Source organism: Hirundo rustica, chromosome 6, assembly GCF_015227805.2.
Source record: "Hirundo rustica isolate bHirRus1 chromosome 6, bHirRus1.pri.v3, whole genome shotgun sequence".
Taxonomy (NCBI): Eukaryota; Metazoa; Chordata; class Aves; order Passeriformes; family Hirundinidae; genus Hirundo; species Hirundo rustica.
In genome coordinates, this window is record NC_053455.1 from 7990684 (window position 1) to 8008497 (window position 17814).

General features: G+C 39.2%; 1 protein-coding gene across 1 annotated transcript in view; it reads left to right on the plus strand.

Annotated features, from left to right (window-relative positions):
• The window catches only part of JAG2 (jagged canonical Notch ligand 2), a 68874-nt gene that overhangs the window by 26996 nt on the left and 24064 nt on the right, over positions 1 to 17814 (plus strand). The window contains exons 4-6 of the mRNA XM_040067815.1: positions 5569 to 5823; positions 6770 to 6830; positions 17594 to 17724. Of these exons, the coding sequence (XP_039923749.1) occupies positions 5569 to 5823; positions 6770 to 6830; positions 17594 to 17724 (447 nt within the window). The remainder of the gene's footprint in view (positions 1 to 5568; positions 5824 to 6769; positions 6831 to 17593; positions 17725 to 17814) is intronic.

Here is a 17814-nt window from a genome sequence, read left to right on the forward strand (position 1 = left end):
CCTTGAGTAAGTTTAGATACCCTACATAGTAACAGGTTGGAGGCATCCTCTTGAATGCTTTGCTTAAAATATACTATGTGATGTTAATTAATTTAAATGTTTTCCAGCTTGGGAATAATTGATCTAAGGACAGCTAGTACAGCAAATACTAGTGTTCATGTCCTAGTTACAGAGGGCAAATCAACTTGTGAGATGGTGTAGAGAGGATTGAACATAAAGAGACAGCCTATTCTGCAGATCATCTGAATGCATTCAAGTGCTGGATTTAACTTTTTAATTAGCTTCTTAATAAATAATATTATTGTAATTTTCTGTTTATTTCTTTGAATTTGTGGAATCCTCTTGCAAATCTGTAGCTTTTAACCCCAGACTTCTTTTAAATACACTTGTTAAGGGGACAGTCTCCTCAGACTTGTGTTAGGTCTTTGTTAATGCTTTTTAGTTTAACAAGCTCTAACAAATCTCTTTACTTGCATTTTTTTTTTACCCCTGAACTTCAGGCAAACAGAATATATAGTGTATTCAGGAGGCCCAGCATGCCATCTCCTCAAATTAACAGTTTCTATGAACTGTGGAAGAGTATATAAGTGTCAGATTACAGTTTTGTTCTATGAGAAACTGCTGGTGGAAAGTGAACTTCCCTTTAATTTGGTCTGCCAGAGAGGTACTGCAAAGCTGTATTGCAGCTGAAACCTTGAAGGCTTGTCAGGTGAATTTAGGAAGGCTTTCTTGGCCTGTAATTTGGCAGAAGACTAGCTAAGTGCTTGTCTTGGTTAAATGTTTCTGTAATCTGTTTTCTGATTCTGTGATAGACATGTGTTGCTTTACCATGCTTCAATTTAGACTTGCATAGAGGATTCATAGGAAGAATTCCTTAATGCTGAAGGGTTTTGCTTTTTTTTTTTTTTTTGAGTGATCTTGGCAGTGAGTCCTCCAGTAGGTTTTTGCCTTGTGAATCTGTCAAGACGCAAAGATTTGTATTTTTGCAAGCACCACTGAACTGCCAGACAGGCACAGATCAGTAAAAATTCACTTGTTAGAGAAGAGGAAAGGGAATTCAGCAGCTCCTCCCGAGAAAAGACAATATCTGGTCCTGGAGAGGTGAAGTGAATGTCTGTTGAAAGCGTGACTCCCTGTCAATCGTGAGTGCTGTGCTGATCTGGGTATCAGGTTACATGTGTCTTCTGTTGCTACTGTAAGATAGATTAATCAAAGTAATTGCCAGAGTCTGTTTATAAGCTGATTAATTAGTTCTAGAGTCAGGTTTTGCTTTCCTTTAATGAGGATGAGTAAGGCTGAAAGTTAAATGTAGGGTCTGTGTTCCAGCTTGGACTCTCAAATGGGTATTAAAACCCAAAACAAACCAAAACCACCCATCCAAAACAAAGCAACCCCCCAACAAAATAACAACAAAAATAAATAACAAAACCCAAACAAAACAACAAGCAAACAAAAATCCTCCCCTAATACCTAGAAAGAGAGGCTTCCAGTGAACAACTTGAAGGTTCCAGAACATTTGCAGTTGTTCCCTCCCTCTTTGTCCAAGCATCCTGGATTTTTCTTGCACTCAGTGAAGGAAGAGGGACTCAGAGTTCACCTGTGAAGTTCCATCTGAAGAGCAAGTCTGCCCTGTACAAATTCTTAGAGGATCCTTCAGCCCCGATTCCTGAACTACTCCTGTGTTTTTCTCCTTCTGTGGGCAGCAGGGTTGGCTCGGGGGTAAGCTTGTGGCAGGGTAGTGTTACCGCTTGTTTGCTTTGCGAGGGTGGAAGAGGGGGAGAGGAAACTGGCTTAGATACAAAGTCACTGCAAAGGGCTGCTTGCTGTCATCTGTCACAGCAGTTCCTCTTTCCAGGTAAGTCACTTGACTGGGCAGACTTCAGCAGAGGTCTTGGCAATGCCCAACCCAGCCCTGCTTTGACAAAGCAAGCTGGCGTCTTCATGTGTGAAGTAACTTTTCCATTTGACTCTGTGTCTACTGCAGGGATGCAGTGGGTACTTTCCCGCTTCCCGTTACTCTGTAGGAGACTAATCTGTCCATTGTGCTCAAAAACATGCTGAAGAGAGTGTGCTTTCTGAGATGGGCACCTCCTGCTCCTTTGGATGTGAAGTTCATGTGATGTCACTGTGTTCCCTAATGAACACCTACCAGCATCACCTTTTGTACAGCCTGTTGGCTTGTTGGGAATGTCTGACCTCTGCCAAGGGTCGGGGTGCTGATGGGTAGTGTTCGTGTTTGTATATTGCACAGTTAAATACTCTTCAGATAAGGCTTTCTCTTCCAAAAATCAGATGCTCTGGGAACATTCATTAAAGAGAACTACCTTTTAGCCATCATCTCCTTTTATGCAAGCACTGTGCCACTGTACCACTATCTGCCTTTCTAGAGAAGCTTGTATAAAACCTGTTAATCAGGGAAACTGCTTAGGGGCTGTTTGTGTGTATCTAAGTTTGAGTAATGCGTGATGCTTTTTTGACCAATAACCAGACAAATTCAGTTGTGCCTTTACTGAGGGCTTAAAGTAATAAGTGTAAATCCCTAAGGTGAACTTCTATGGCAAAGTCAGATGCAGGGAGCAAACTTGTCTCATCAAAACAGGTGAGAGAGTCTGAATATCTTCAGACACACTTTGGTATTGTGGGGGAGGAAGGAGAAACCTTGACAAACATGTTCCTCCCTGTGTTTACAGATCTCTCTGGAAGATCCACCCTCTACCTAAGACTAGTGTTAAATTTGAAGTTAAACAGAGCTCTCATACTTACTCTGGTACTTAAGAATTTAGTCTTAGAAATGAAATGGCTTAGAGCTGCTTCCCTCGTGCCTTTTGTAGCTCAGGGTAAAGTATTTGGCTTGCTTATTTAGGCTGTTAAGCCCTGCTTAATACTGATACAAGCTTGAGGACAAACCCTTGAGACCCTTTTTAGAAGAGCTTGTGAAGATAAAGTTTGAGTGTTCAAAAAGATAAAAAGACCACTCTTGGGTTATTTCCCCTGTCCTTGACCCCTGGTATCAAGAGGGTCTGTTCTGCATAGGTATATTTGCAGTACCTGTAATGCTTGTTCCAGTTAGCTGGGTCTGATGCATCTCCATTAGCCTGAAGATGCCTGATAAGAATTTTATTATATAAGCCACTCCTTTAATCTCAGGACCTGTTCTTCAGTCCATCTGATGCACTTTGAGGAAACACTTTCACAGCAGTGGCTGCTGCAGCTGTTTATAAGGAGCCTGTGTTTATAGCAGGAAAGCAGCTCTGCAATGTATATTTGCCATTTGTTCAGTTTTCCTTGACCATCCAGTGATTCAGCATGTTTTCCTGTACAGTTTTTCAGATCAATAGTCATTGGAGGAAAATAAGATTATTAAAGGATGCTGACATCTGCCCAGGGAAGTGATGGTGTCACCATCCCTGGAGGTATTTGAAAGGTGTGTAGGTGTGGCACTTGGGGACATGGTTTAGTGGTGGCCTTGGCAGTGCAGGGTTAATGGTTGGTTTTTGATGACCTTTAAAGGTCTTTTCCAATCTAAAAAATTCTATGTTTCTATCATTAAACTTTCAATGGTGTGATAAATATCATGCTGGTCAAAAATAAAATACAGGCAGTCTTTTCTATCTTGCATGTCCTGCTGGATGACAGAGGAGCTCATGCACAGGAATGAGAGTTAAAGAAGAGGGAGAGGCTTCAGTGTGTCCTGGCCAGCCATGAAATGTTTCGTGCAGTCTTGTCCAAGCAATCATGACTTGCAGTTCATACATGGCAATACCCTTTTAATAATAAAGCAGAGAGATACTGTAAGGTTTTATTAACTGGAGTACCTTTCAGTGCTTAGATAAAAGGGATTCTTTTTTAAGTTTAGTATTTTGTAATTTCAAGAGGAAACATTTTCATAGCAGCAAGCTTGGATAAAAGATACAAAGAGAGCAAGATACTTTGGAGAGCCTGATACTTCTGTAACTTTTCTCTTAATATTAGGAGGGCTGAAAATTGTCACTAGTCCTTTTACATGATGAAGGGGAAATGCCACTTTGCTAAGAGATGCACAGGATTCCTCTAAATTGTCAGTAATGTTCTGGTTGAGAAACAGTCATTCCTTGGGTTTTGTTTTCTAAACATTTGAGGTTATTGAGTTCTAGAAACCAGCTGGCTAGGTAAAATGCATTTGCTAAAGGTGGTAGCTTAGTATTGCTTGCTACCAGCTTGGCATGTTCTGTATTATTAATAATATGATCTTCAGGCTTTATCTCACTGTCATCTCAGCCTCTTGCTGTGTGCAAGTTTTTGGTTATTCATTTCTTTTAACATGGACTTTACATAATCTTTAAAGAAATCAGATGCTGAAGCTCTAAGCTGGCAATATTATAGCTATTTCATAAATGTGTATGAAATTAGTATGTTCAAATAAATTTATGTACCTTTTTCTCATCCTTAAATAGTGTTTGTAGTTCCAGATGCAACTTGCAGACACCTAGAAGAGGCGTACAGCAGGGTAGTACCAGATTTGAATGGTGAACCCATTAGAAAACTTTAGTCACTGGGATTGCTCACTGTCTGCCCTTACCTCCCATAATGAGCTTTGCTTATTCTCAATATTTGCTGGAGCAATTGGATAATTTCATTGTACTGGCTATAATTGTCTCGCCTCCTGGTATTGAGACTTCTATATGAAGAACTACATGGATAAAGACACAAAATGGATGTTCATGTAAATGAAAGTACTTTATGATGGCAGTTTCTATAATGTTACAGCCTAGACTCCTCTTGTCCCCTGGGATATGTAATTCTTTGTGCAGGTCCGGCCTCAGTGAGTGAAGCCTGGCAGTAGCAGAGCTGCTGCTTTCCATGGGGACAAGGCAGGATGCTCACAGAGTGTGCTGCAACAGGGATCACAGTTATCAGGAGTTTCACTGGGGGTGAGGATAAGGAGGATTCAGAGCTGAGAATGGCCCTTGACAATACTGGGTTCACTGGTTTATTTCTTAAAATGTCAAACACTAGCTGTGCACCATTCTATGAAATGGTTGTTAAAGATGTCTTTCCTTTGTTTTAGACAGAATGATAAAATGGAAACAAACTAATTTATGTATACAATGCAAGCTTACTGGAGCATTCACTATTGCTCATTAACTTTGCAGCAAATTGAATATATTGTATTTTGCTTTATTTTTTAAGATTAACGGATGAGAACTTTATCTCAGCTATGAGATTATGCAGCTCTTGCAATTTTATAAGAACAAAAAGGAGGCAAGAAGAGCCTCAGATCAAGATAAAGCTGCTGGTTGTCAGCATGTGGGTGTGGTATGTTTGGCTGCCTTGAAAAATATGCTATTTCCTATGGATTATGTTCCAGGGTTTTTTAATATTTCCTTTGGGACACTTTTTTAAATTGGCCTTCCTGTAATGAACTTTGCAAGGCAAAGGAAAATTCAGTTATACAGTAGATCTTTATCATCTTAACATTTTCTTTACTTAGTTTTCCCTTAACCAGTTGAGTACTTCTGATTGGATTCCATGTCCTTGTGTGCTATCAAACTTAACCCCCCTGTTGAATTTACCTTTCTTTCCAAAAAGGTGAAAACTTGTTAATAGAGCGAGTGGCACATGCTGGCATGATCAACCCAGAAGATCGATGGAAGACCCTACAAATTAATGGTCCTGTTGCCCACTTTGAAGTGCAAATAAGGGTGAAATGTGACGAAAATTACTACAGTGCCCTGTGCAACAAGTTCTGTGGCCCTCGAGATGACTTTGTTGGTCACTACACTTGTGATCAAAATGGAAACAAAGCCTGCATGGAAGGTTGGATGGGAGAAGAATGCAAACAAGGTAATGTGTTTCCTTTGTCTTGAATTAGCCCTGGTGTATGTAGAATAGGCATAAACTGCAGTAGGTATTTCTGTGGTGTCAGTGCTTTAGCATATTAATTTTGGAACTTACAGGCTTTGTCCTTTCAATACAAATCTTTAAATAAAACATCCTCTCTGAAAAGTGGAGCACAGGATACAGTGTTGCTTCTGGTGTGTGCTGTGAACATACCTAAACAAAATTAGTATTCAGGGATACATCCTTTTACTAATTGACTTTATTCTCAATGGTGGTGTTCTTTCAAAGCAAAATGATGCATTAAATCTGTTAATGTAAGATTTTATTGAAGTGATATCATCACTTCCACAGTAGACTTTAATCCTGTAAAAATGCACCCATAATACTGTTTCTGCAAGTGAAACAGTTTCAAGTGATAAGTGTGCAAAGCTGAAAGCTTTTTGATAGTTCCTAATGGGAACAGAAATTCAAGTGTAGTAGTCTCTTTTAATGTTACCCCTCAGTCAAATCTCTCTGGATTTTGCCTTCAGTAAGTAATTAGTGCTAAAATTATTTGATATACTCTTCTTTTTGCTGAGGGCTTTTTGGTTTTGTTTTCTGTTCCTTTTCAGTAAAAAGCTTGTCAGTGATGGGGGGGACCATTTTTAGGGCTTATTCAAAGTCATGCATCACTTAAAGTTTGAAATTTTCAGCATAATACCAGTCTTAATTTTATAAAAGTTTCAGTGCTGACACTCTTGCTGTAAAGCTTTTTGGTTGTAATGGTCCTGTGCTCGGTGAAATAACTTTATGGAAGGAGCAACTTGGAACATGGCAGAGGGCAATCTGCTTTGCACACACAACAAACAGACTAAATGACAGGAGCCCTACCTGTGGAGCTCCAGATTGCTGCTGTACTAATGGATACCTGGCTGCCCAGGCTGATGCCCAAATCTTTTTGTGTCTACAGCTGTGTGTAAACAAGGATGTAATTTGCTCCATGGGGGTTGCAGTGTACCTGGGGAATGCAAGTAAGTCTGCATGCTTGAGTATCTTTTTTTGATTTTTGGGTGAGTGCTGGTCTCTCAAGTGTCCTCCATCTATATTTCTACTTTCAAAAACTCTACTTTAAAATGGAAAAATTCTGTACAAGAGCATGGATGGAAATGGATTTAAAGTAGATGTCATGTGTGTAAGAACTGCATATACTCTAAACTGTTTTGTGATTCTATTTTATTTTTTGCCTATATAGGACTAAACAGATTTGCTTCATGTAGCTCAAAGCTGTGCCTTTATGAAATGAGAAAAGTCAATATTTTATTAATATTACTATTTTCAAAATCTTTAGGAGTCTTAATCTCTATATATTTGTTTCTCTCAAATGAAAAGGGCAGCTTGCTCTTTGGACTGTTAGATGAGGAAATGCTCACAGTCCTATAGCACTCAATATATGTTTTGATCACCAAGATATAGTAAATTTTGCTGTTCCAAGGGGAAAAAAAAAGCTTTTGGCAACAATAGAGATACAGTAGCAACCCCAACCTTTACTTTCTACTGCAGGTTAATTTTTTTGGTCCCTAAATATGAGAGAACAGAGTGAAATGTTCCCTTAACTTTGTGATGCAGCTTAAGTAGACTGTGATAGCAAGGGCAGTTGATTGTTTTCCTGTAAAGGTTCAGGCATTCAATGTAGTAGGTCAAGGGGAAATGAGTGTTATTTTTACGCTGGCTGTTGAAGAAATGGGACAGGTCTACTTGCAAGTTTGGGATCCTGTGTAAGTTGAGTTTATTTGTGGTCAGAGTGATATGTACGATTGTAAGGGTGGATTCACATGGTGGTTCCTTTTTGAGCTGTGTTGAACCTGCTTGATTGGAATGATGTGAAACTGAGCTGTGGCTGCCAGAACCCCTGAGAGCTGGCAAATACCACTTTGTGGCAAGCTGTGACAGTTTAAGGCAATTTGGCTTCATCCTTCTGGCTACTACAGCCTCCGCAGAAGCAGCAGAAATGTGATGCAGATAGTCCAGCTTAGCTGGGCTTAGAGTTGAGCTGGGGTTGAGGTGCCAGTTCATGAACTGTGGTAGGTGACATGCAGACAAGTCCCATCCTGCTGCAGAGCCTCATGTTTTTAACACAGGGCGATGGCAGATGACAAAGCAAACCTTAAGTCATTGAAGCACAGAGTGGTTTCTTACTGCCCTGAAACTTCCATCAGTGCTGCTGTCTTCTTGGAAGGTTTGTTGCGTTGTAGCCCTCTGGTCTGACTGAAAACTGTAAATTTGAAGTAAAATTGAAACAGTGCTTCAGTTTGTGTGTGGTTTCACTTCTGAAGCTATAAATTCCTTAAAAAGAGTTTTTCAAGGAAGATGTTTAAATGGTGGATTTCTTTTTTTGTGTAAGAAAAAAAAAAAATTATATAAAAGTTTTTTGTGATTTTTTTTTTTTTTTTCCATATCACTAAATATCTTCCTTGTGATTTCAAGTATTGGGTGTTTCTACTCCTCTTGGGCATTTTTTGTTACAAGTAGAGATTGTGGTTGAAAGCTGGGCCAGTATCATTTCTGCCTGAAGAAGAAACACTCCTTCCCTTGAGCCTTCCAAGAATGCATTTGTTTCCCTTGAAAGCTTATTTTAATGAATTTTCATTCATGTAAGGGTTTCTGGTGTCCTGTAGGTGTCAAAGTAGCATCCTAGGAGCCTGTGAATATTTGCTTTTTGAATGCAAAGAAGTCTTTGATTTTAACAAATACAAAACAGTACCTTTGGTTGGGTGGTTGGGTTTTTTTTTTTTTTTTTTTTTTTTTTGTGTGTGTGGTTTTTTTTGTTTTGTTTTTTGTTTTTTTGGATGGGGGTGTGTGGGTGAGAGTGGTTGGTGCAGTTTCCTTTTCAACTTCCCTTTCTCTGTGATACCAGCTGTATCTGAGAAGGCAGAAGCTGGAGATGGGGAGGGGAGGTTTCGAGAAGGGAGTATGAAAGCTGAGAGGCTGGATGCTGTCGCCTTTTGCAAGGTGGCTGTCCATAGGTGATCTCACATGGCAAAACCTTTCCTTGCAGCCTGGAACTGATGTGGAGAAGCATCTGGGGTTGCAAATCCAGATGCTTCCCTGCATCCTTGCAATCTGCCCAGCTGAACTGAGCCCACAAAAATAACCCTGAGTCTACTGAAGGACTCTGTCTAGATATCTCACTGTTGTGATGGGTGGATTCTCTCACCTTAAAGAGAGTACTGAGGGAAGGAATAGTGGATTGTGTGCAGTTTACCTTATTTCTTGATGCCTGTCTGCTCAAGTCAGATCTGTGATCAGCAAGCTGAGGGGGAACAATGACTGTTCTCTCTGTGGCCGCTCTCTAGTATTGCAGAAAGCTTTTGGCTATCTCTTTAATGGTGATTTGGTAGCTTGAGCGTGTTCACGCACAAGCTTTAAATTGTGTCTTAGAATTGTATTCTGTCATAGTTTTTAGACTATATTGGAAATGTTGCTTTTGACATGGATAAATGCTCATAAAATAAATAAATAAATGCTCATAAAATGGATAATACCTTCTGTAGAAAAATGATGCTGGCCTAAAAATAAACAAGGCTTACAGACATGACCTTTATCTTCAGCAGTACAAAGGAAGCTGTTATTTAAAAGAAACTGCTATGTTTAGTGCTATGTTTGAATTTTAATCTAGATTCCTTCATCCTGGTTTCTGGACAGCTGCCACTGCAATTTAACAGGTGAAAACAATGTCCTTTTTTAATTCAGAAAGAAAATGAAAATGTGAGAAAAAATATGGGTGTGAGGTAGTTGGGAACCAGCTGGTGCCAAAAGCTACTTAATTGCCAAAACTTGCTGTGCTGGAAAATACATCTTTAACTTCCATGAATGTGGAGGTAACTTAGGCAGAGGCTCCAAGGCTTCAATCAAGGTCTCAAGAAAAGACCTATCCTCCATTTTTTATGTTCCTGTGTAATTTAGAGCAGTTCTTGGATTAAAAATTACATGTAAATCAGAAGTAGCTAAATGACCTCAGACTGTTAATAAAGGCTATGTCACTGGTTCTGGATGTGCATCATCTGTTGGTCAAGTTCATGCACCAATTTGCTTTGAGAATGTTACAGTATTGAGATGTTTTTTCATTTTTTTCTGCTGAGTTTCCATCTAAATAGAAAATAAGTAAGGATTACCAGATGTCTCAAAATGATCTGATGTAGGAAATGATTTTGTGTTGTGGCTGGGTCTAGGTGGTGATGTGTTTTTGTTGTTGTAGATGCAATTCAGCAAAAAATAAAAATTTTCTGAATGAAGATGAAAATACATTCTTGAGGAAAGCAAAAGCAGCTTAGCTGAGTCTTGCAAGGATGGAAACATGCCACCATCCTAGAGAGAAAACAAAACCAGTCTTTATCCACAGTGCATAAAGAAAGACAATAAACTTTGATCTGCAGTGGCAGGCTGAATGGTCTTTTTTTTATTGACTTCACCAGGCCAGAGTAGTAGGAGGGATTATCAAAGACACAACATTGCAGAGTCTTGATGCTGGTACTTTCTGTGTGTTTTTACATCGCTTGAAGTACTTTGTTAAATTCCATTAAGCTGTCTTAGAGGAGAATGAAGTTTGATCTAATGGCTCATATCTGGCTTGAGTTCAATGACCTCATGGAATTAGCTAAGTTGAATATAGAGAAACCACCAGTGAAAGTCTCTTTCCTTGATTAAAACTGATGACTTGGGTATGTTTGGTACTACTCATAAACTGTCACTAGGCTTAACAGCTCAATCTTTCACTTCCTTGTTATCCAGAGTGGTATGGCTTTGGTTGAGGTCCAGATATGCCTCATATCGGGCTTACATTGTCATAGCCCTGCCAGGATGAGGGTATTTTCAGAAGTCTTTCTACTTTTCCCATTGCCTTTGAATATTTTGTTCTCATCTGAAGCAAAACAAAAGGAGTTGAACCCCTGACACTGCTTAGCTTGTATTCTGGATCCATGGTGAAGAGCTGGGTTTTGTCCTGGGAAATACTAGTCTTACTTTCCACAACTGATACAAAAATTTCTTTAGAATGTGCAGACTAACTGAAATGAATTAGAAATGGGATCATTAATAGTACTCTAATGTGAAATCTGTGTAAGGTAGCCAAAGCAAGCATACTTGTTTTAAAAGAACTTTTAAAATAAATTAAGGTTTGTGTGCTTTGAAGTGACTTGTTCTAGAACTATACACGACAGTTTTAGTTTTACAATTCTGGTAATTTTGTTTGTTTGATTTTGTTTAAACATGTACCTTATCTTTGCCCCATTGAAGAAGTTTTTTCAAGCTTTCTGTCCAGTGCCATGCCTTTTGTAGTCCCTGTGTTCCACGGCAGTATTCTTGCAGTGCCTGCAAACTCTATGAACATCTCCCAAGTGGTTTTGTTCCCTTCATCTGTCATTTTACAGGCCAGACCCTGCTCAAGGTTATCCATTGCTTTCATTAGAGATGCAGAAAAGCTGGAGCTGCAAAATGAGCTACAACCGCCTGGAGTATTGGTGGTGTAAAGAGTGTTCTAGAGAGTCTTTGTTAAATCTTAGACTTCTTAGAGACTATCCAGTATCAGTGATGTCTCTCTTGTGGTTTTATGATGGTTGGGTGGATAACATGTTTAACATCAGCACTGAGGAACTCTGTCTAAACTTTTATTTAAAAAGAAAAACAAGAAACCAACAACAACAAGCTAGCAGCTGGATTCTTGTAAACTCATTCTTGAATATAACGTGATCTGGTGAGGCTTTTCAAAACAGGTTGTTATTGAAAGACTGTAGAGGACTAGCAAAGGTCATAGAGAACTGAAAAAAATAAGGAAATAAAATTCCTGCTTCTAAAAATTGGGAGAAAGTAAGAGGTGGGGATCTTCCACAGGTGTTCCAGAATGGAATTATGAGAAATCTCATAGGCTGCTCTGAACAGCAAACTAGAAAAAAAACCCTTGTTTGGGCATTGTGCTTAGCTGCTTTGGCATCTGAACAGTTCGATTCCAGCAACTCCGGGCTGCCTTTGGTCCCTAAAAAGTGTGACGCTGCTGTTTGGCCCCACAGGAATGCACTTGGTACCAGGACTGGGACATTTCCTGTATCCTCTTTGGTATAAGAGATCCTTTACAGCCTCAGGTCTCAAAGATCTTGTAAAATTCTTATTATTGCTGTGTCTTTCATCATGTTGAATTCTCTTGCTTGTTGTTATAACCAGTATACTTTTTTTTTTAAAGGCCTTGTAGTGAGCCCTTTAAGAATGTTGGCAACCATTTCATAAGTAGACACCTTAAGTTAGACAAAGAATCCCATATTTTGTGTCTTTATTGGTCAAGGAACTGAGGCATGCTCTGCCTGAGTGGGTTGGAGGGTATAGAACATATCCTAAAGGTGGATCTGCATCCAGGAGATGTGAGTGGGTGTGCAGGAAGTAAAAACATGTAGTGCTTGAACTTGTGTCTACAGGAGTGTGGGGAGTGCAGCTGAACTAGAACAGTAGATCAAAGCAGCACAGAAAACTCAATATCATACTCCAAACACTTCAGGACTCTACATTTTAGACTTTCTAGTCTGATATTGAGGCCTTGAATGCCTGTTTGCAGCTGGAACACATTAGGTGTGCTCCTGGCATACATTGTCTGATGTTACCTTAGTTTAACCTAAGAGGAATCCAATTCCTTTGTTCCAAAACAGCTCTGTGATGTGAACTAACCCACCATCAACAGGAATGATCAGGCAGTTCACATAAAAAGTGTGTTCCTGGTGTGAACTAATGCAAATACAGGCACACCCTTAGAGCAACTTATGTAAGTTAACTGAGCAATGTTTTGGCTAAAAACTTTTGAACCATCCCCTCTTTTAACTAGTTCTGAAAACTCTTTGTAGTACTGGAAGTGAGACTGTTAGCTTTCAATAGCTTCCTTTATTTATTAGTGTTGTATTTTTTGGTGTGATAAGAACGCTGGAGGTGATAGGAAAAGATAACAAGCTTTCATGTAATTAAATTATTTGAGCTCATTAGTGAGTATGTTTTCCTTTGCTATTCACAAAATTATCTTGCCAGTTTCAAAGGCGGGGAAGTGGCATAGTGTTTCTGTGACAGCTATTAGTGAATGAGTACTGTACTGCTTATTAACATTGAACCAGATGCTCAGAATGGTAGGATCTAACAGCTGGACAATATTGCTGCCTGCTGTGTAACAAGTCATCTCCTAAAAGTTTAAACAGACTTTTCTTATGGTTATTTTAAGTAAATAACTAATTTAAAGCTATTGTTCTGGCCTATGCAACATCATCCTGTTCACGTCACTAGAAAATTTAGTGTTTTTCTATTTAAGAGGGTTATTTCTCCCCCGCCCCTGAATGATGCATTTTGCTTCTGCTCCTAATGTCATTATTTTGCTTTGTTTTCCTGTATTGAATGTTTTGGCCCCAGCTTCCACTTGAAACATGATTGGGAGAGGCTCCTTCCAAAAAGTCTGCTTATTAAAAGGTGTATGAATACCTCACAATGATGTTCTCTTCACTCTTTGTATGATGTGCAATATATCAGTAAGGTATAACCCGTGATATTTAAAGGTTCATACCACATTGCCTACATCCTCCCTAAGATTTCTTTAAAATTTATTTTTAAGCTCCATATTCTTGCATTGACTTAAGGAACAGATTTCAGTTTGATGGTTTAGGTGTATTTATGCATGAAGTGCTGACAAAGCTCTGTAAGCAGGTGTAGAACAGAATTTATTTAGGCATCCTCTCATTCTCATGAATTACACAGGTTTTTTAATGGTTAACCAGCATAGATTATTGATGGGATGAGATGTGCAATATGAAAATTCTCAGCTGAACTTTCTGCACAGAAGGATCAGGACTCTCATATAACCAGAATACAGGAGAATGAACCATATGTGAAGACAGTACAAAAGAGCTGAGTTTAAGCTGACCATGGGGAGGGCACCCTGACTTCCTGCTGTGCTGGGAGAGGCATGTTCCTTTTGGATAAGGATGAGTTAATTATTCAAGGTGCTGAGGGGCCATGGTTCAGATCATCAGGATCTAAGTACATCTCTTCACCTTTCCACATCACTTCTATAATTGCCACTGTAGGATTTGACATAAACTTATGGAATCTGGGCAGCATTTCCAGGGTCATCTAGTCACCTCTTTGCCCAAGTGGCAAAGATAGTTAGACCCATCTAGTTAGTTCCATCTGATTTGGAATTGTTTAGTTTCAACCTAGCTCTTACTAAATAATTATAACAAACTTCCTCAGAGGAAAGAGAATGCCACTGTCAGCTTTTTCCTTCATTATATCTCTTTCAGAAGAACATAAGGAAGGCATATTTCTGTAGAAAAATCTTTTTCTGGACTTGATAAGCTTAGTTTTTGAGTGATCCCAGAAAAAATAAAAACCCCAAATGTTCTTGTTCATGCTTTTTTTCCCCACTTTTCCCTGCCTCTGAGTACACATGTACCTTTGAACTGTGTGTAGTGATGAGTGCTTTTGTACAGTTCCCTGATGTTAAATTTACTCCTGAGAGTTACTGTAGCAAGTCCGTATCCTAAAATTCAGCTGTTTGAAGCCCCACTGAGCTGAATTATTGTCTTCTTCTGCTTGTCAGTGACAGCAGTGTTTTTTCTGCACAGTTGCAGTTTTTCTAATCTGACGATTGACGAGTTGTCTAGAATTTGTTAATGTTAACTCCTGCCACCCCCACCTCTAGCCTTTTGTTTGAATTGTCATTTTTCTCTTGCCACTAGACTCTCATCTAAGGAAAATGGAAGCTGTGAAGTGTGCCTTGTAGAATTATCAGATCTATTTTCCAAGTTATTAGTATCAAGATAACCAACAATTGTTCTTCTGTCCCTATTATGCTCTGTGTTAATTGTGAGCCAAAGGGATGCTTTAGTGTGGGAGCAGATGCCTGTGCTTCAGCCTTCCATCAGGAAGTTACTAAACTGTAACAATCTATTTATGGTTCTTTGTACTGCTAATAACCTAGCAAGGGCTAAGATTAAGCCAGGTCTGATTTTTTTTTTTTTTTTTTTTTTTTTTTTTTTGCATGTGCTGGATTGTGAAGATGAGTTTGAGCTGATGAAGTCAGCAGAGGGGAAGGACAAAGGAAGTAGAATCTTGATTCCAATAAGAATTTTCTTTGTCTGTTGAACAATGAGAATCCTTATAGATTCTCTATATTTGGCTTTCTTATTTTGTCAGATGTGAAAATTTAGAATTGCAATTTAGTTGATTCTTGACTGGGATGGGAGGGCAGGGAAGAGGTAACTTTAGCCCACTACTAGCAGCACTGGCAGCTTCCTTTTGGCTTTGGCACAAATGGTTGGTACTTGACAAGGACTTCTGGTTTGGGTTTTTTTTTCCCTAAATGATGTTGAATTTGTGTTTGTATCATTTGGGCTTCTCATTAGTGAATCATTAATCATTTTCATCTTTGTTTTTTGTCTTGATATTTTTGTCATAAATGACATGCCTATACCCATTTCTGGGTTGGTTTCCCCTTATTGATCCCATTTTGCTCTCAGGATGGGCTGAGATCCATGTAAGCGTTATCTTTTTAGAAGGAAGTGGAATTAACACTGCTCTAGCACCTGTTAATGTAGGATGCGACCAGACTTCCTGTTCAAGAGGAAATCCTAATTTACTCTTCCTTGTAAACTGAAGGCTGATCAGCTTACCACATAGTAACCTTTTGACTTGTAAACATCGTGTTCCTTTGGACTGCTTTTAGCCTCTAGAAATTGTTTCCCTCATGCTTGGTGGTAACTTTAACAGTAAACTTTGCCTGTGTTGGGTATCATGAAAAAGCAGAAACCTTTTTTCCTGCTGAAGTAATTTTAATGTCATCAAGCATACCTACAAACTCAAGTAGGTGCTTAAGATGCCTTTAAGTTCTAGAAGGTGGCTGTATTTTTCTTTGTGCTCTTAAACCCCACTGCAGTGTTAAACAAAGAAACTTGATATCCATTGGCTGTGGAGAATAAATTGAGTTACTGTGATTATTTGCTTTGTGGTGCAGACTTTCAGCTCTTGAAAACACTCGTTGTATGTGGGTGGGGAGTTGGCTCTGGCTAGGATAGTCATGGTGAATCACTGGCAGTAGTGCCAGGTTTGGCATGGATGAAGATTTGGGTTGGGGCCAGTAAAGTGAGTTGCAATGCTTTTTTTATTGTTTATTACCATCCTCTGAAGAGATTTTTCTGTCCTTGAGGAGGAAGGAAGAGATCAAATTTAGCAGGAGCAGTATTTGTTTCCTCTTGCTGCTGCTGCAGCCAAAGAAAGAGGGTTTTAAAATACGAGTGTTCTCCAGGCTTCTGCCAGCCCTGTTCAGAGGAGCAGTGGAGGCCTCTGGGCTGGGTACTCAGCTGGGGCTCTCCTTGGAGATTTGCAACTGGGATCTGTTCAGGGCAGGAGCAGATACTGGGACAAAAGCTCAAAGTTGTTCTAGAACTTCCTATGAAAAAAGGGTCTTGCAGTGATCTGCAGCTAGGTTCCTTTCTGCCAGTGTAAATAGTAAGGATGTGTGTTGCCAGCACAGCTTGTTCTGTTCCTCTGGGGATTGATCCAGCTTACTGAAACAGTGGAAGGGGATTGATTCACAAGGAACTAAGACTCCTCGTTTATACTTCTCTTCCTTATCTTCTCTCAGTGCTCCCCAAAGACTTAATTTATTTTCTGCTCTTTTATACTATTCAGATTATGTAGATAATAGAATGGTAGTGTCAAATCCAAAAAATGTAGTTTCATTTCTAGTGTGGTTTTTTTTTTTTCCTCAAGGCAATAGGGTTGCACTGTTGTGCGTGTGCCCGACTCTCATTCACTGTGATTTTATGCATCTTTGTTGCTAGTATGTCTCTTGAATTCTGTATAAGAAATATGCTCTTAACAGACAGAACATTCCTTTTGTCGGCCCAAAAGAGCAAGCTTAGTTTTTCTTGGTACTTTAAATGTGTGTGAAATATAAATACATGTTTTAAAACATCATTAGCCTATGCCTTCCCCCCCCTTATAAATTCAGATTTTAATACTTCCCTGTAGCATAAACAGTTGCTTCTTTTAGCAGAGTTCTGTTACAGATTAACGTAAAGGTACTGGTCTCAGGAGCTAAGTCTTGGGGAAAAAATTTGATTCTAAACCAAATGAATTATTAATGGCTTTTGTTTCTGTTCTTGCTCCTACTTTCTCCAGAGAGTACTTTTTCCATAGTGCCAGTAGACAACACTGAGGAGATAACCTTTTTTTACAGATTTATTCCATTTTCTTGAGAAACCAGGCCTTGAGAAAATTGTCAAGACTGTTGCCTTTCTGGCTGCCCTGGTCTTTTAAGGCCATAGCACTCTAGAGCAAATTGGCTGTTATCTTGAAGTCTCTCTTCACAGAAAAACACTATGTTGCTTGATGCAGTAAGCCAGCAGTCTCCTTCTGAAAATCAATTTTAAGCTTTCTTGTATCAATCGCGAGTTTTGTCCTAGTGTGAGATGATTATGTGAAGATGGGACTTCTTGTGAAAGAACAACTAATTCATATCCAGTTCTCATAACATGTAGTGCTTGGTGGTGTTTGTTGCCATGGTGTGTAACACATTCGAGCAGGATGAGTTCTTGTAAGGATGTTCAACAGGACTAGTTGTGTCCCTTCTAAACAGGATAAAGTTTTGTTATCTGTTGCACATTGAACAGTTGACCTTGTTCTTGAGAATGGTAAGTGTAGTGTTGTAAATACATGTAATGCTGATAATGAAGCATCATGTTGCTAACTTTTAACATGTGAACTTACATCTTAGGTGTCATTATGGTTGGCAAGGACAGTTCTGTGATGAGTGTGTCCGCTACCCAGGCTGTGCTCATGGGAGCTGTAATGAACCATGGCAGTGTAATTGTGAAACCAACTGGGGCGGCCTGCTCTGTAACAAAGGTACTTAACATTAATGTACAGGAAAATAAGTTAAGTTGCATGATTAACTGATAACTCATTAACCCTTTTTTTTTTCCTGCTAGTGTGCAA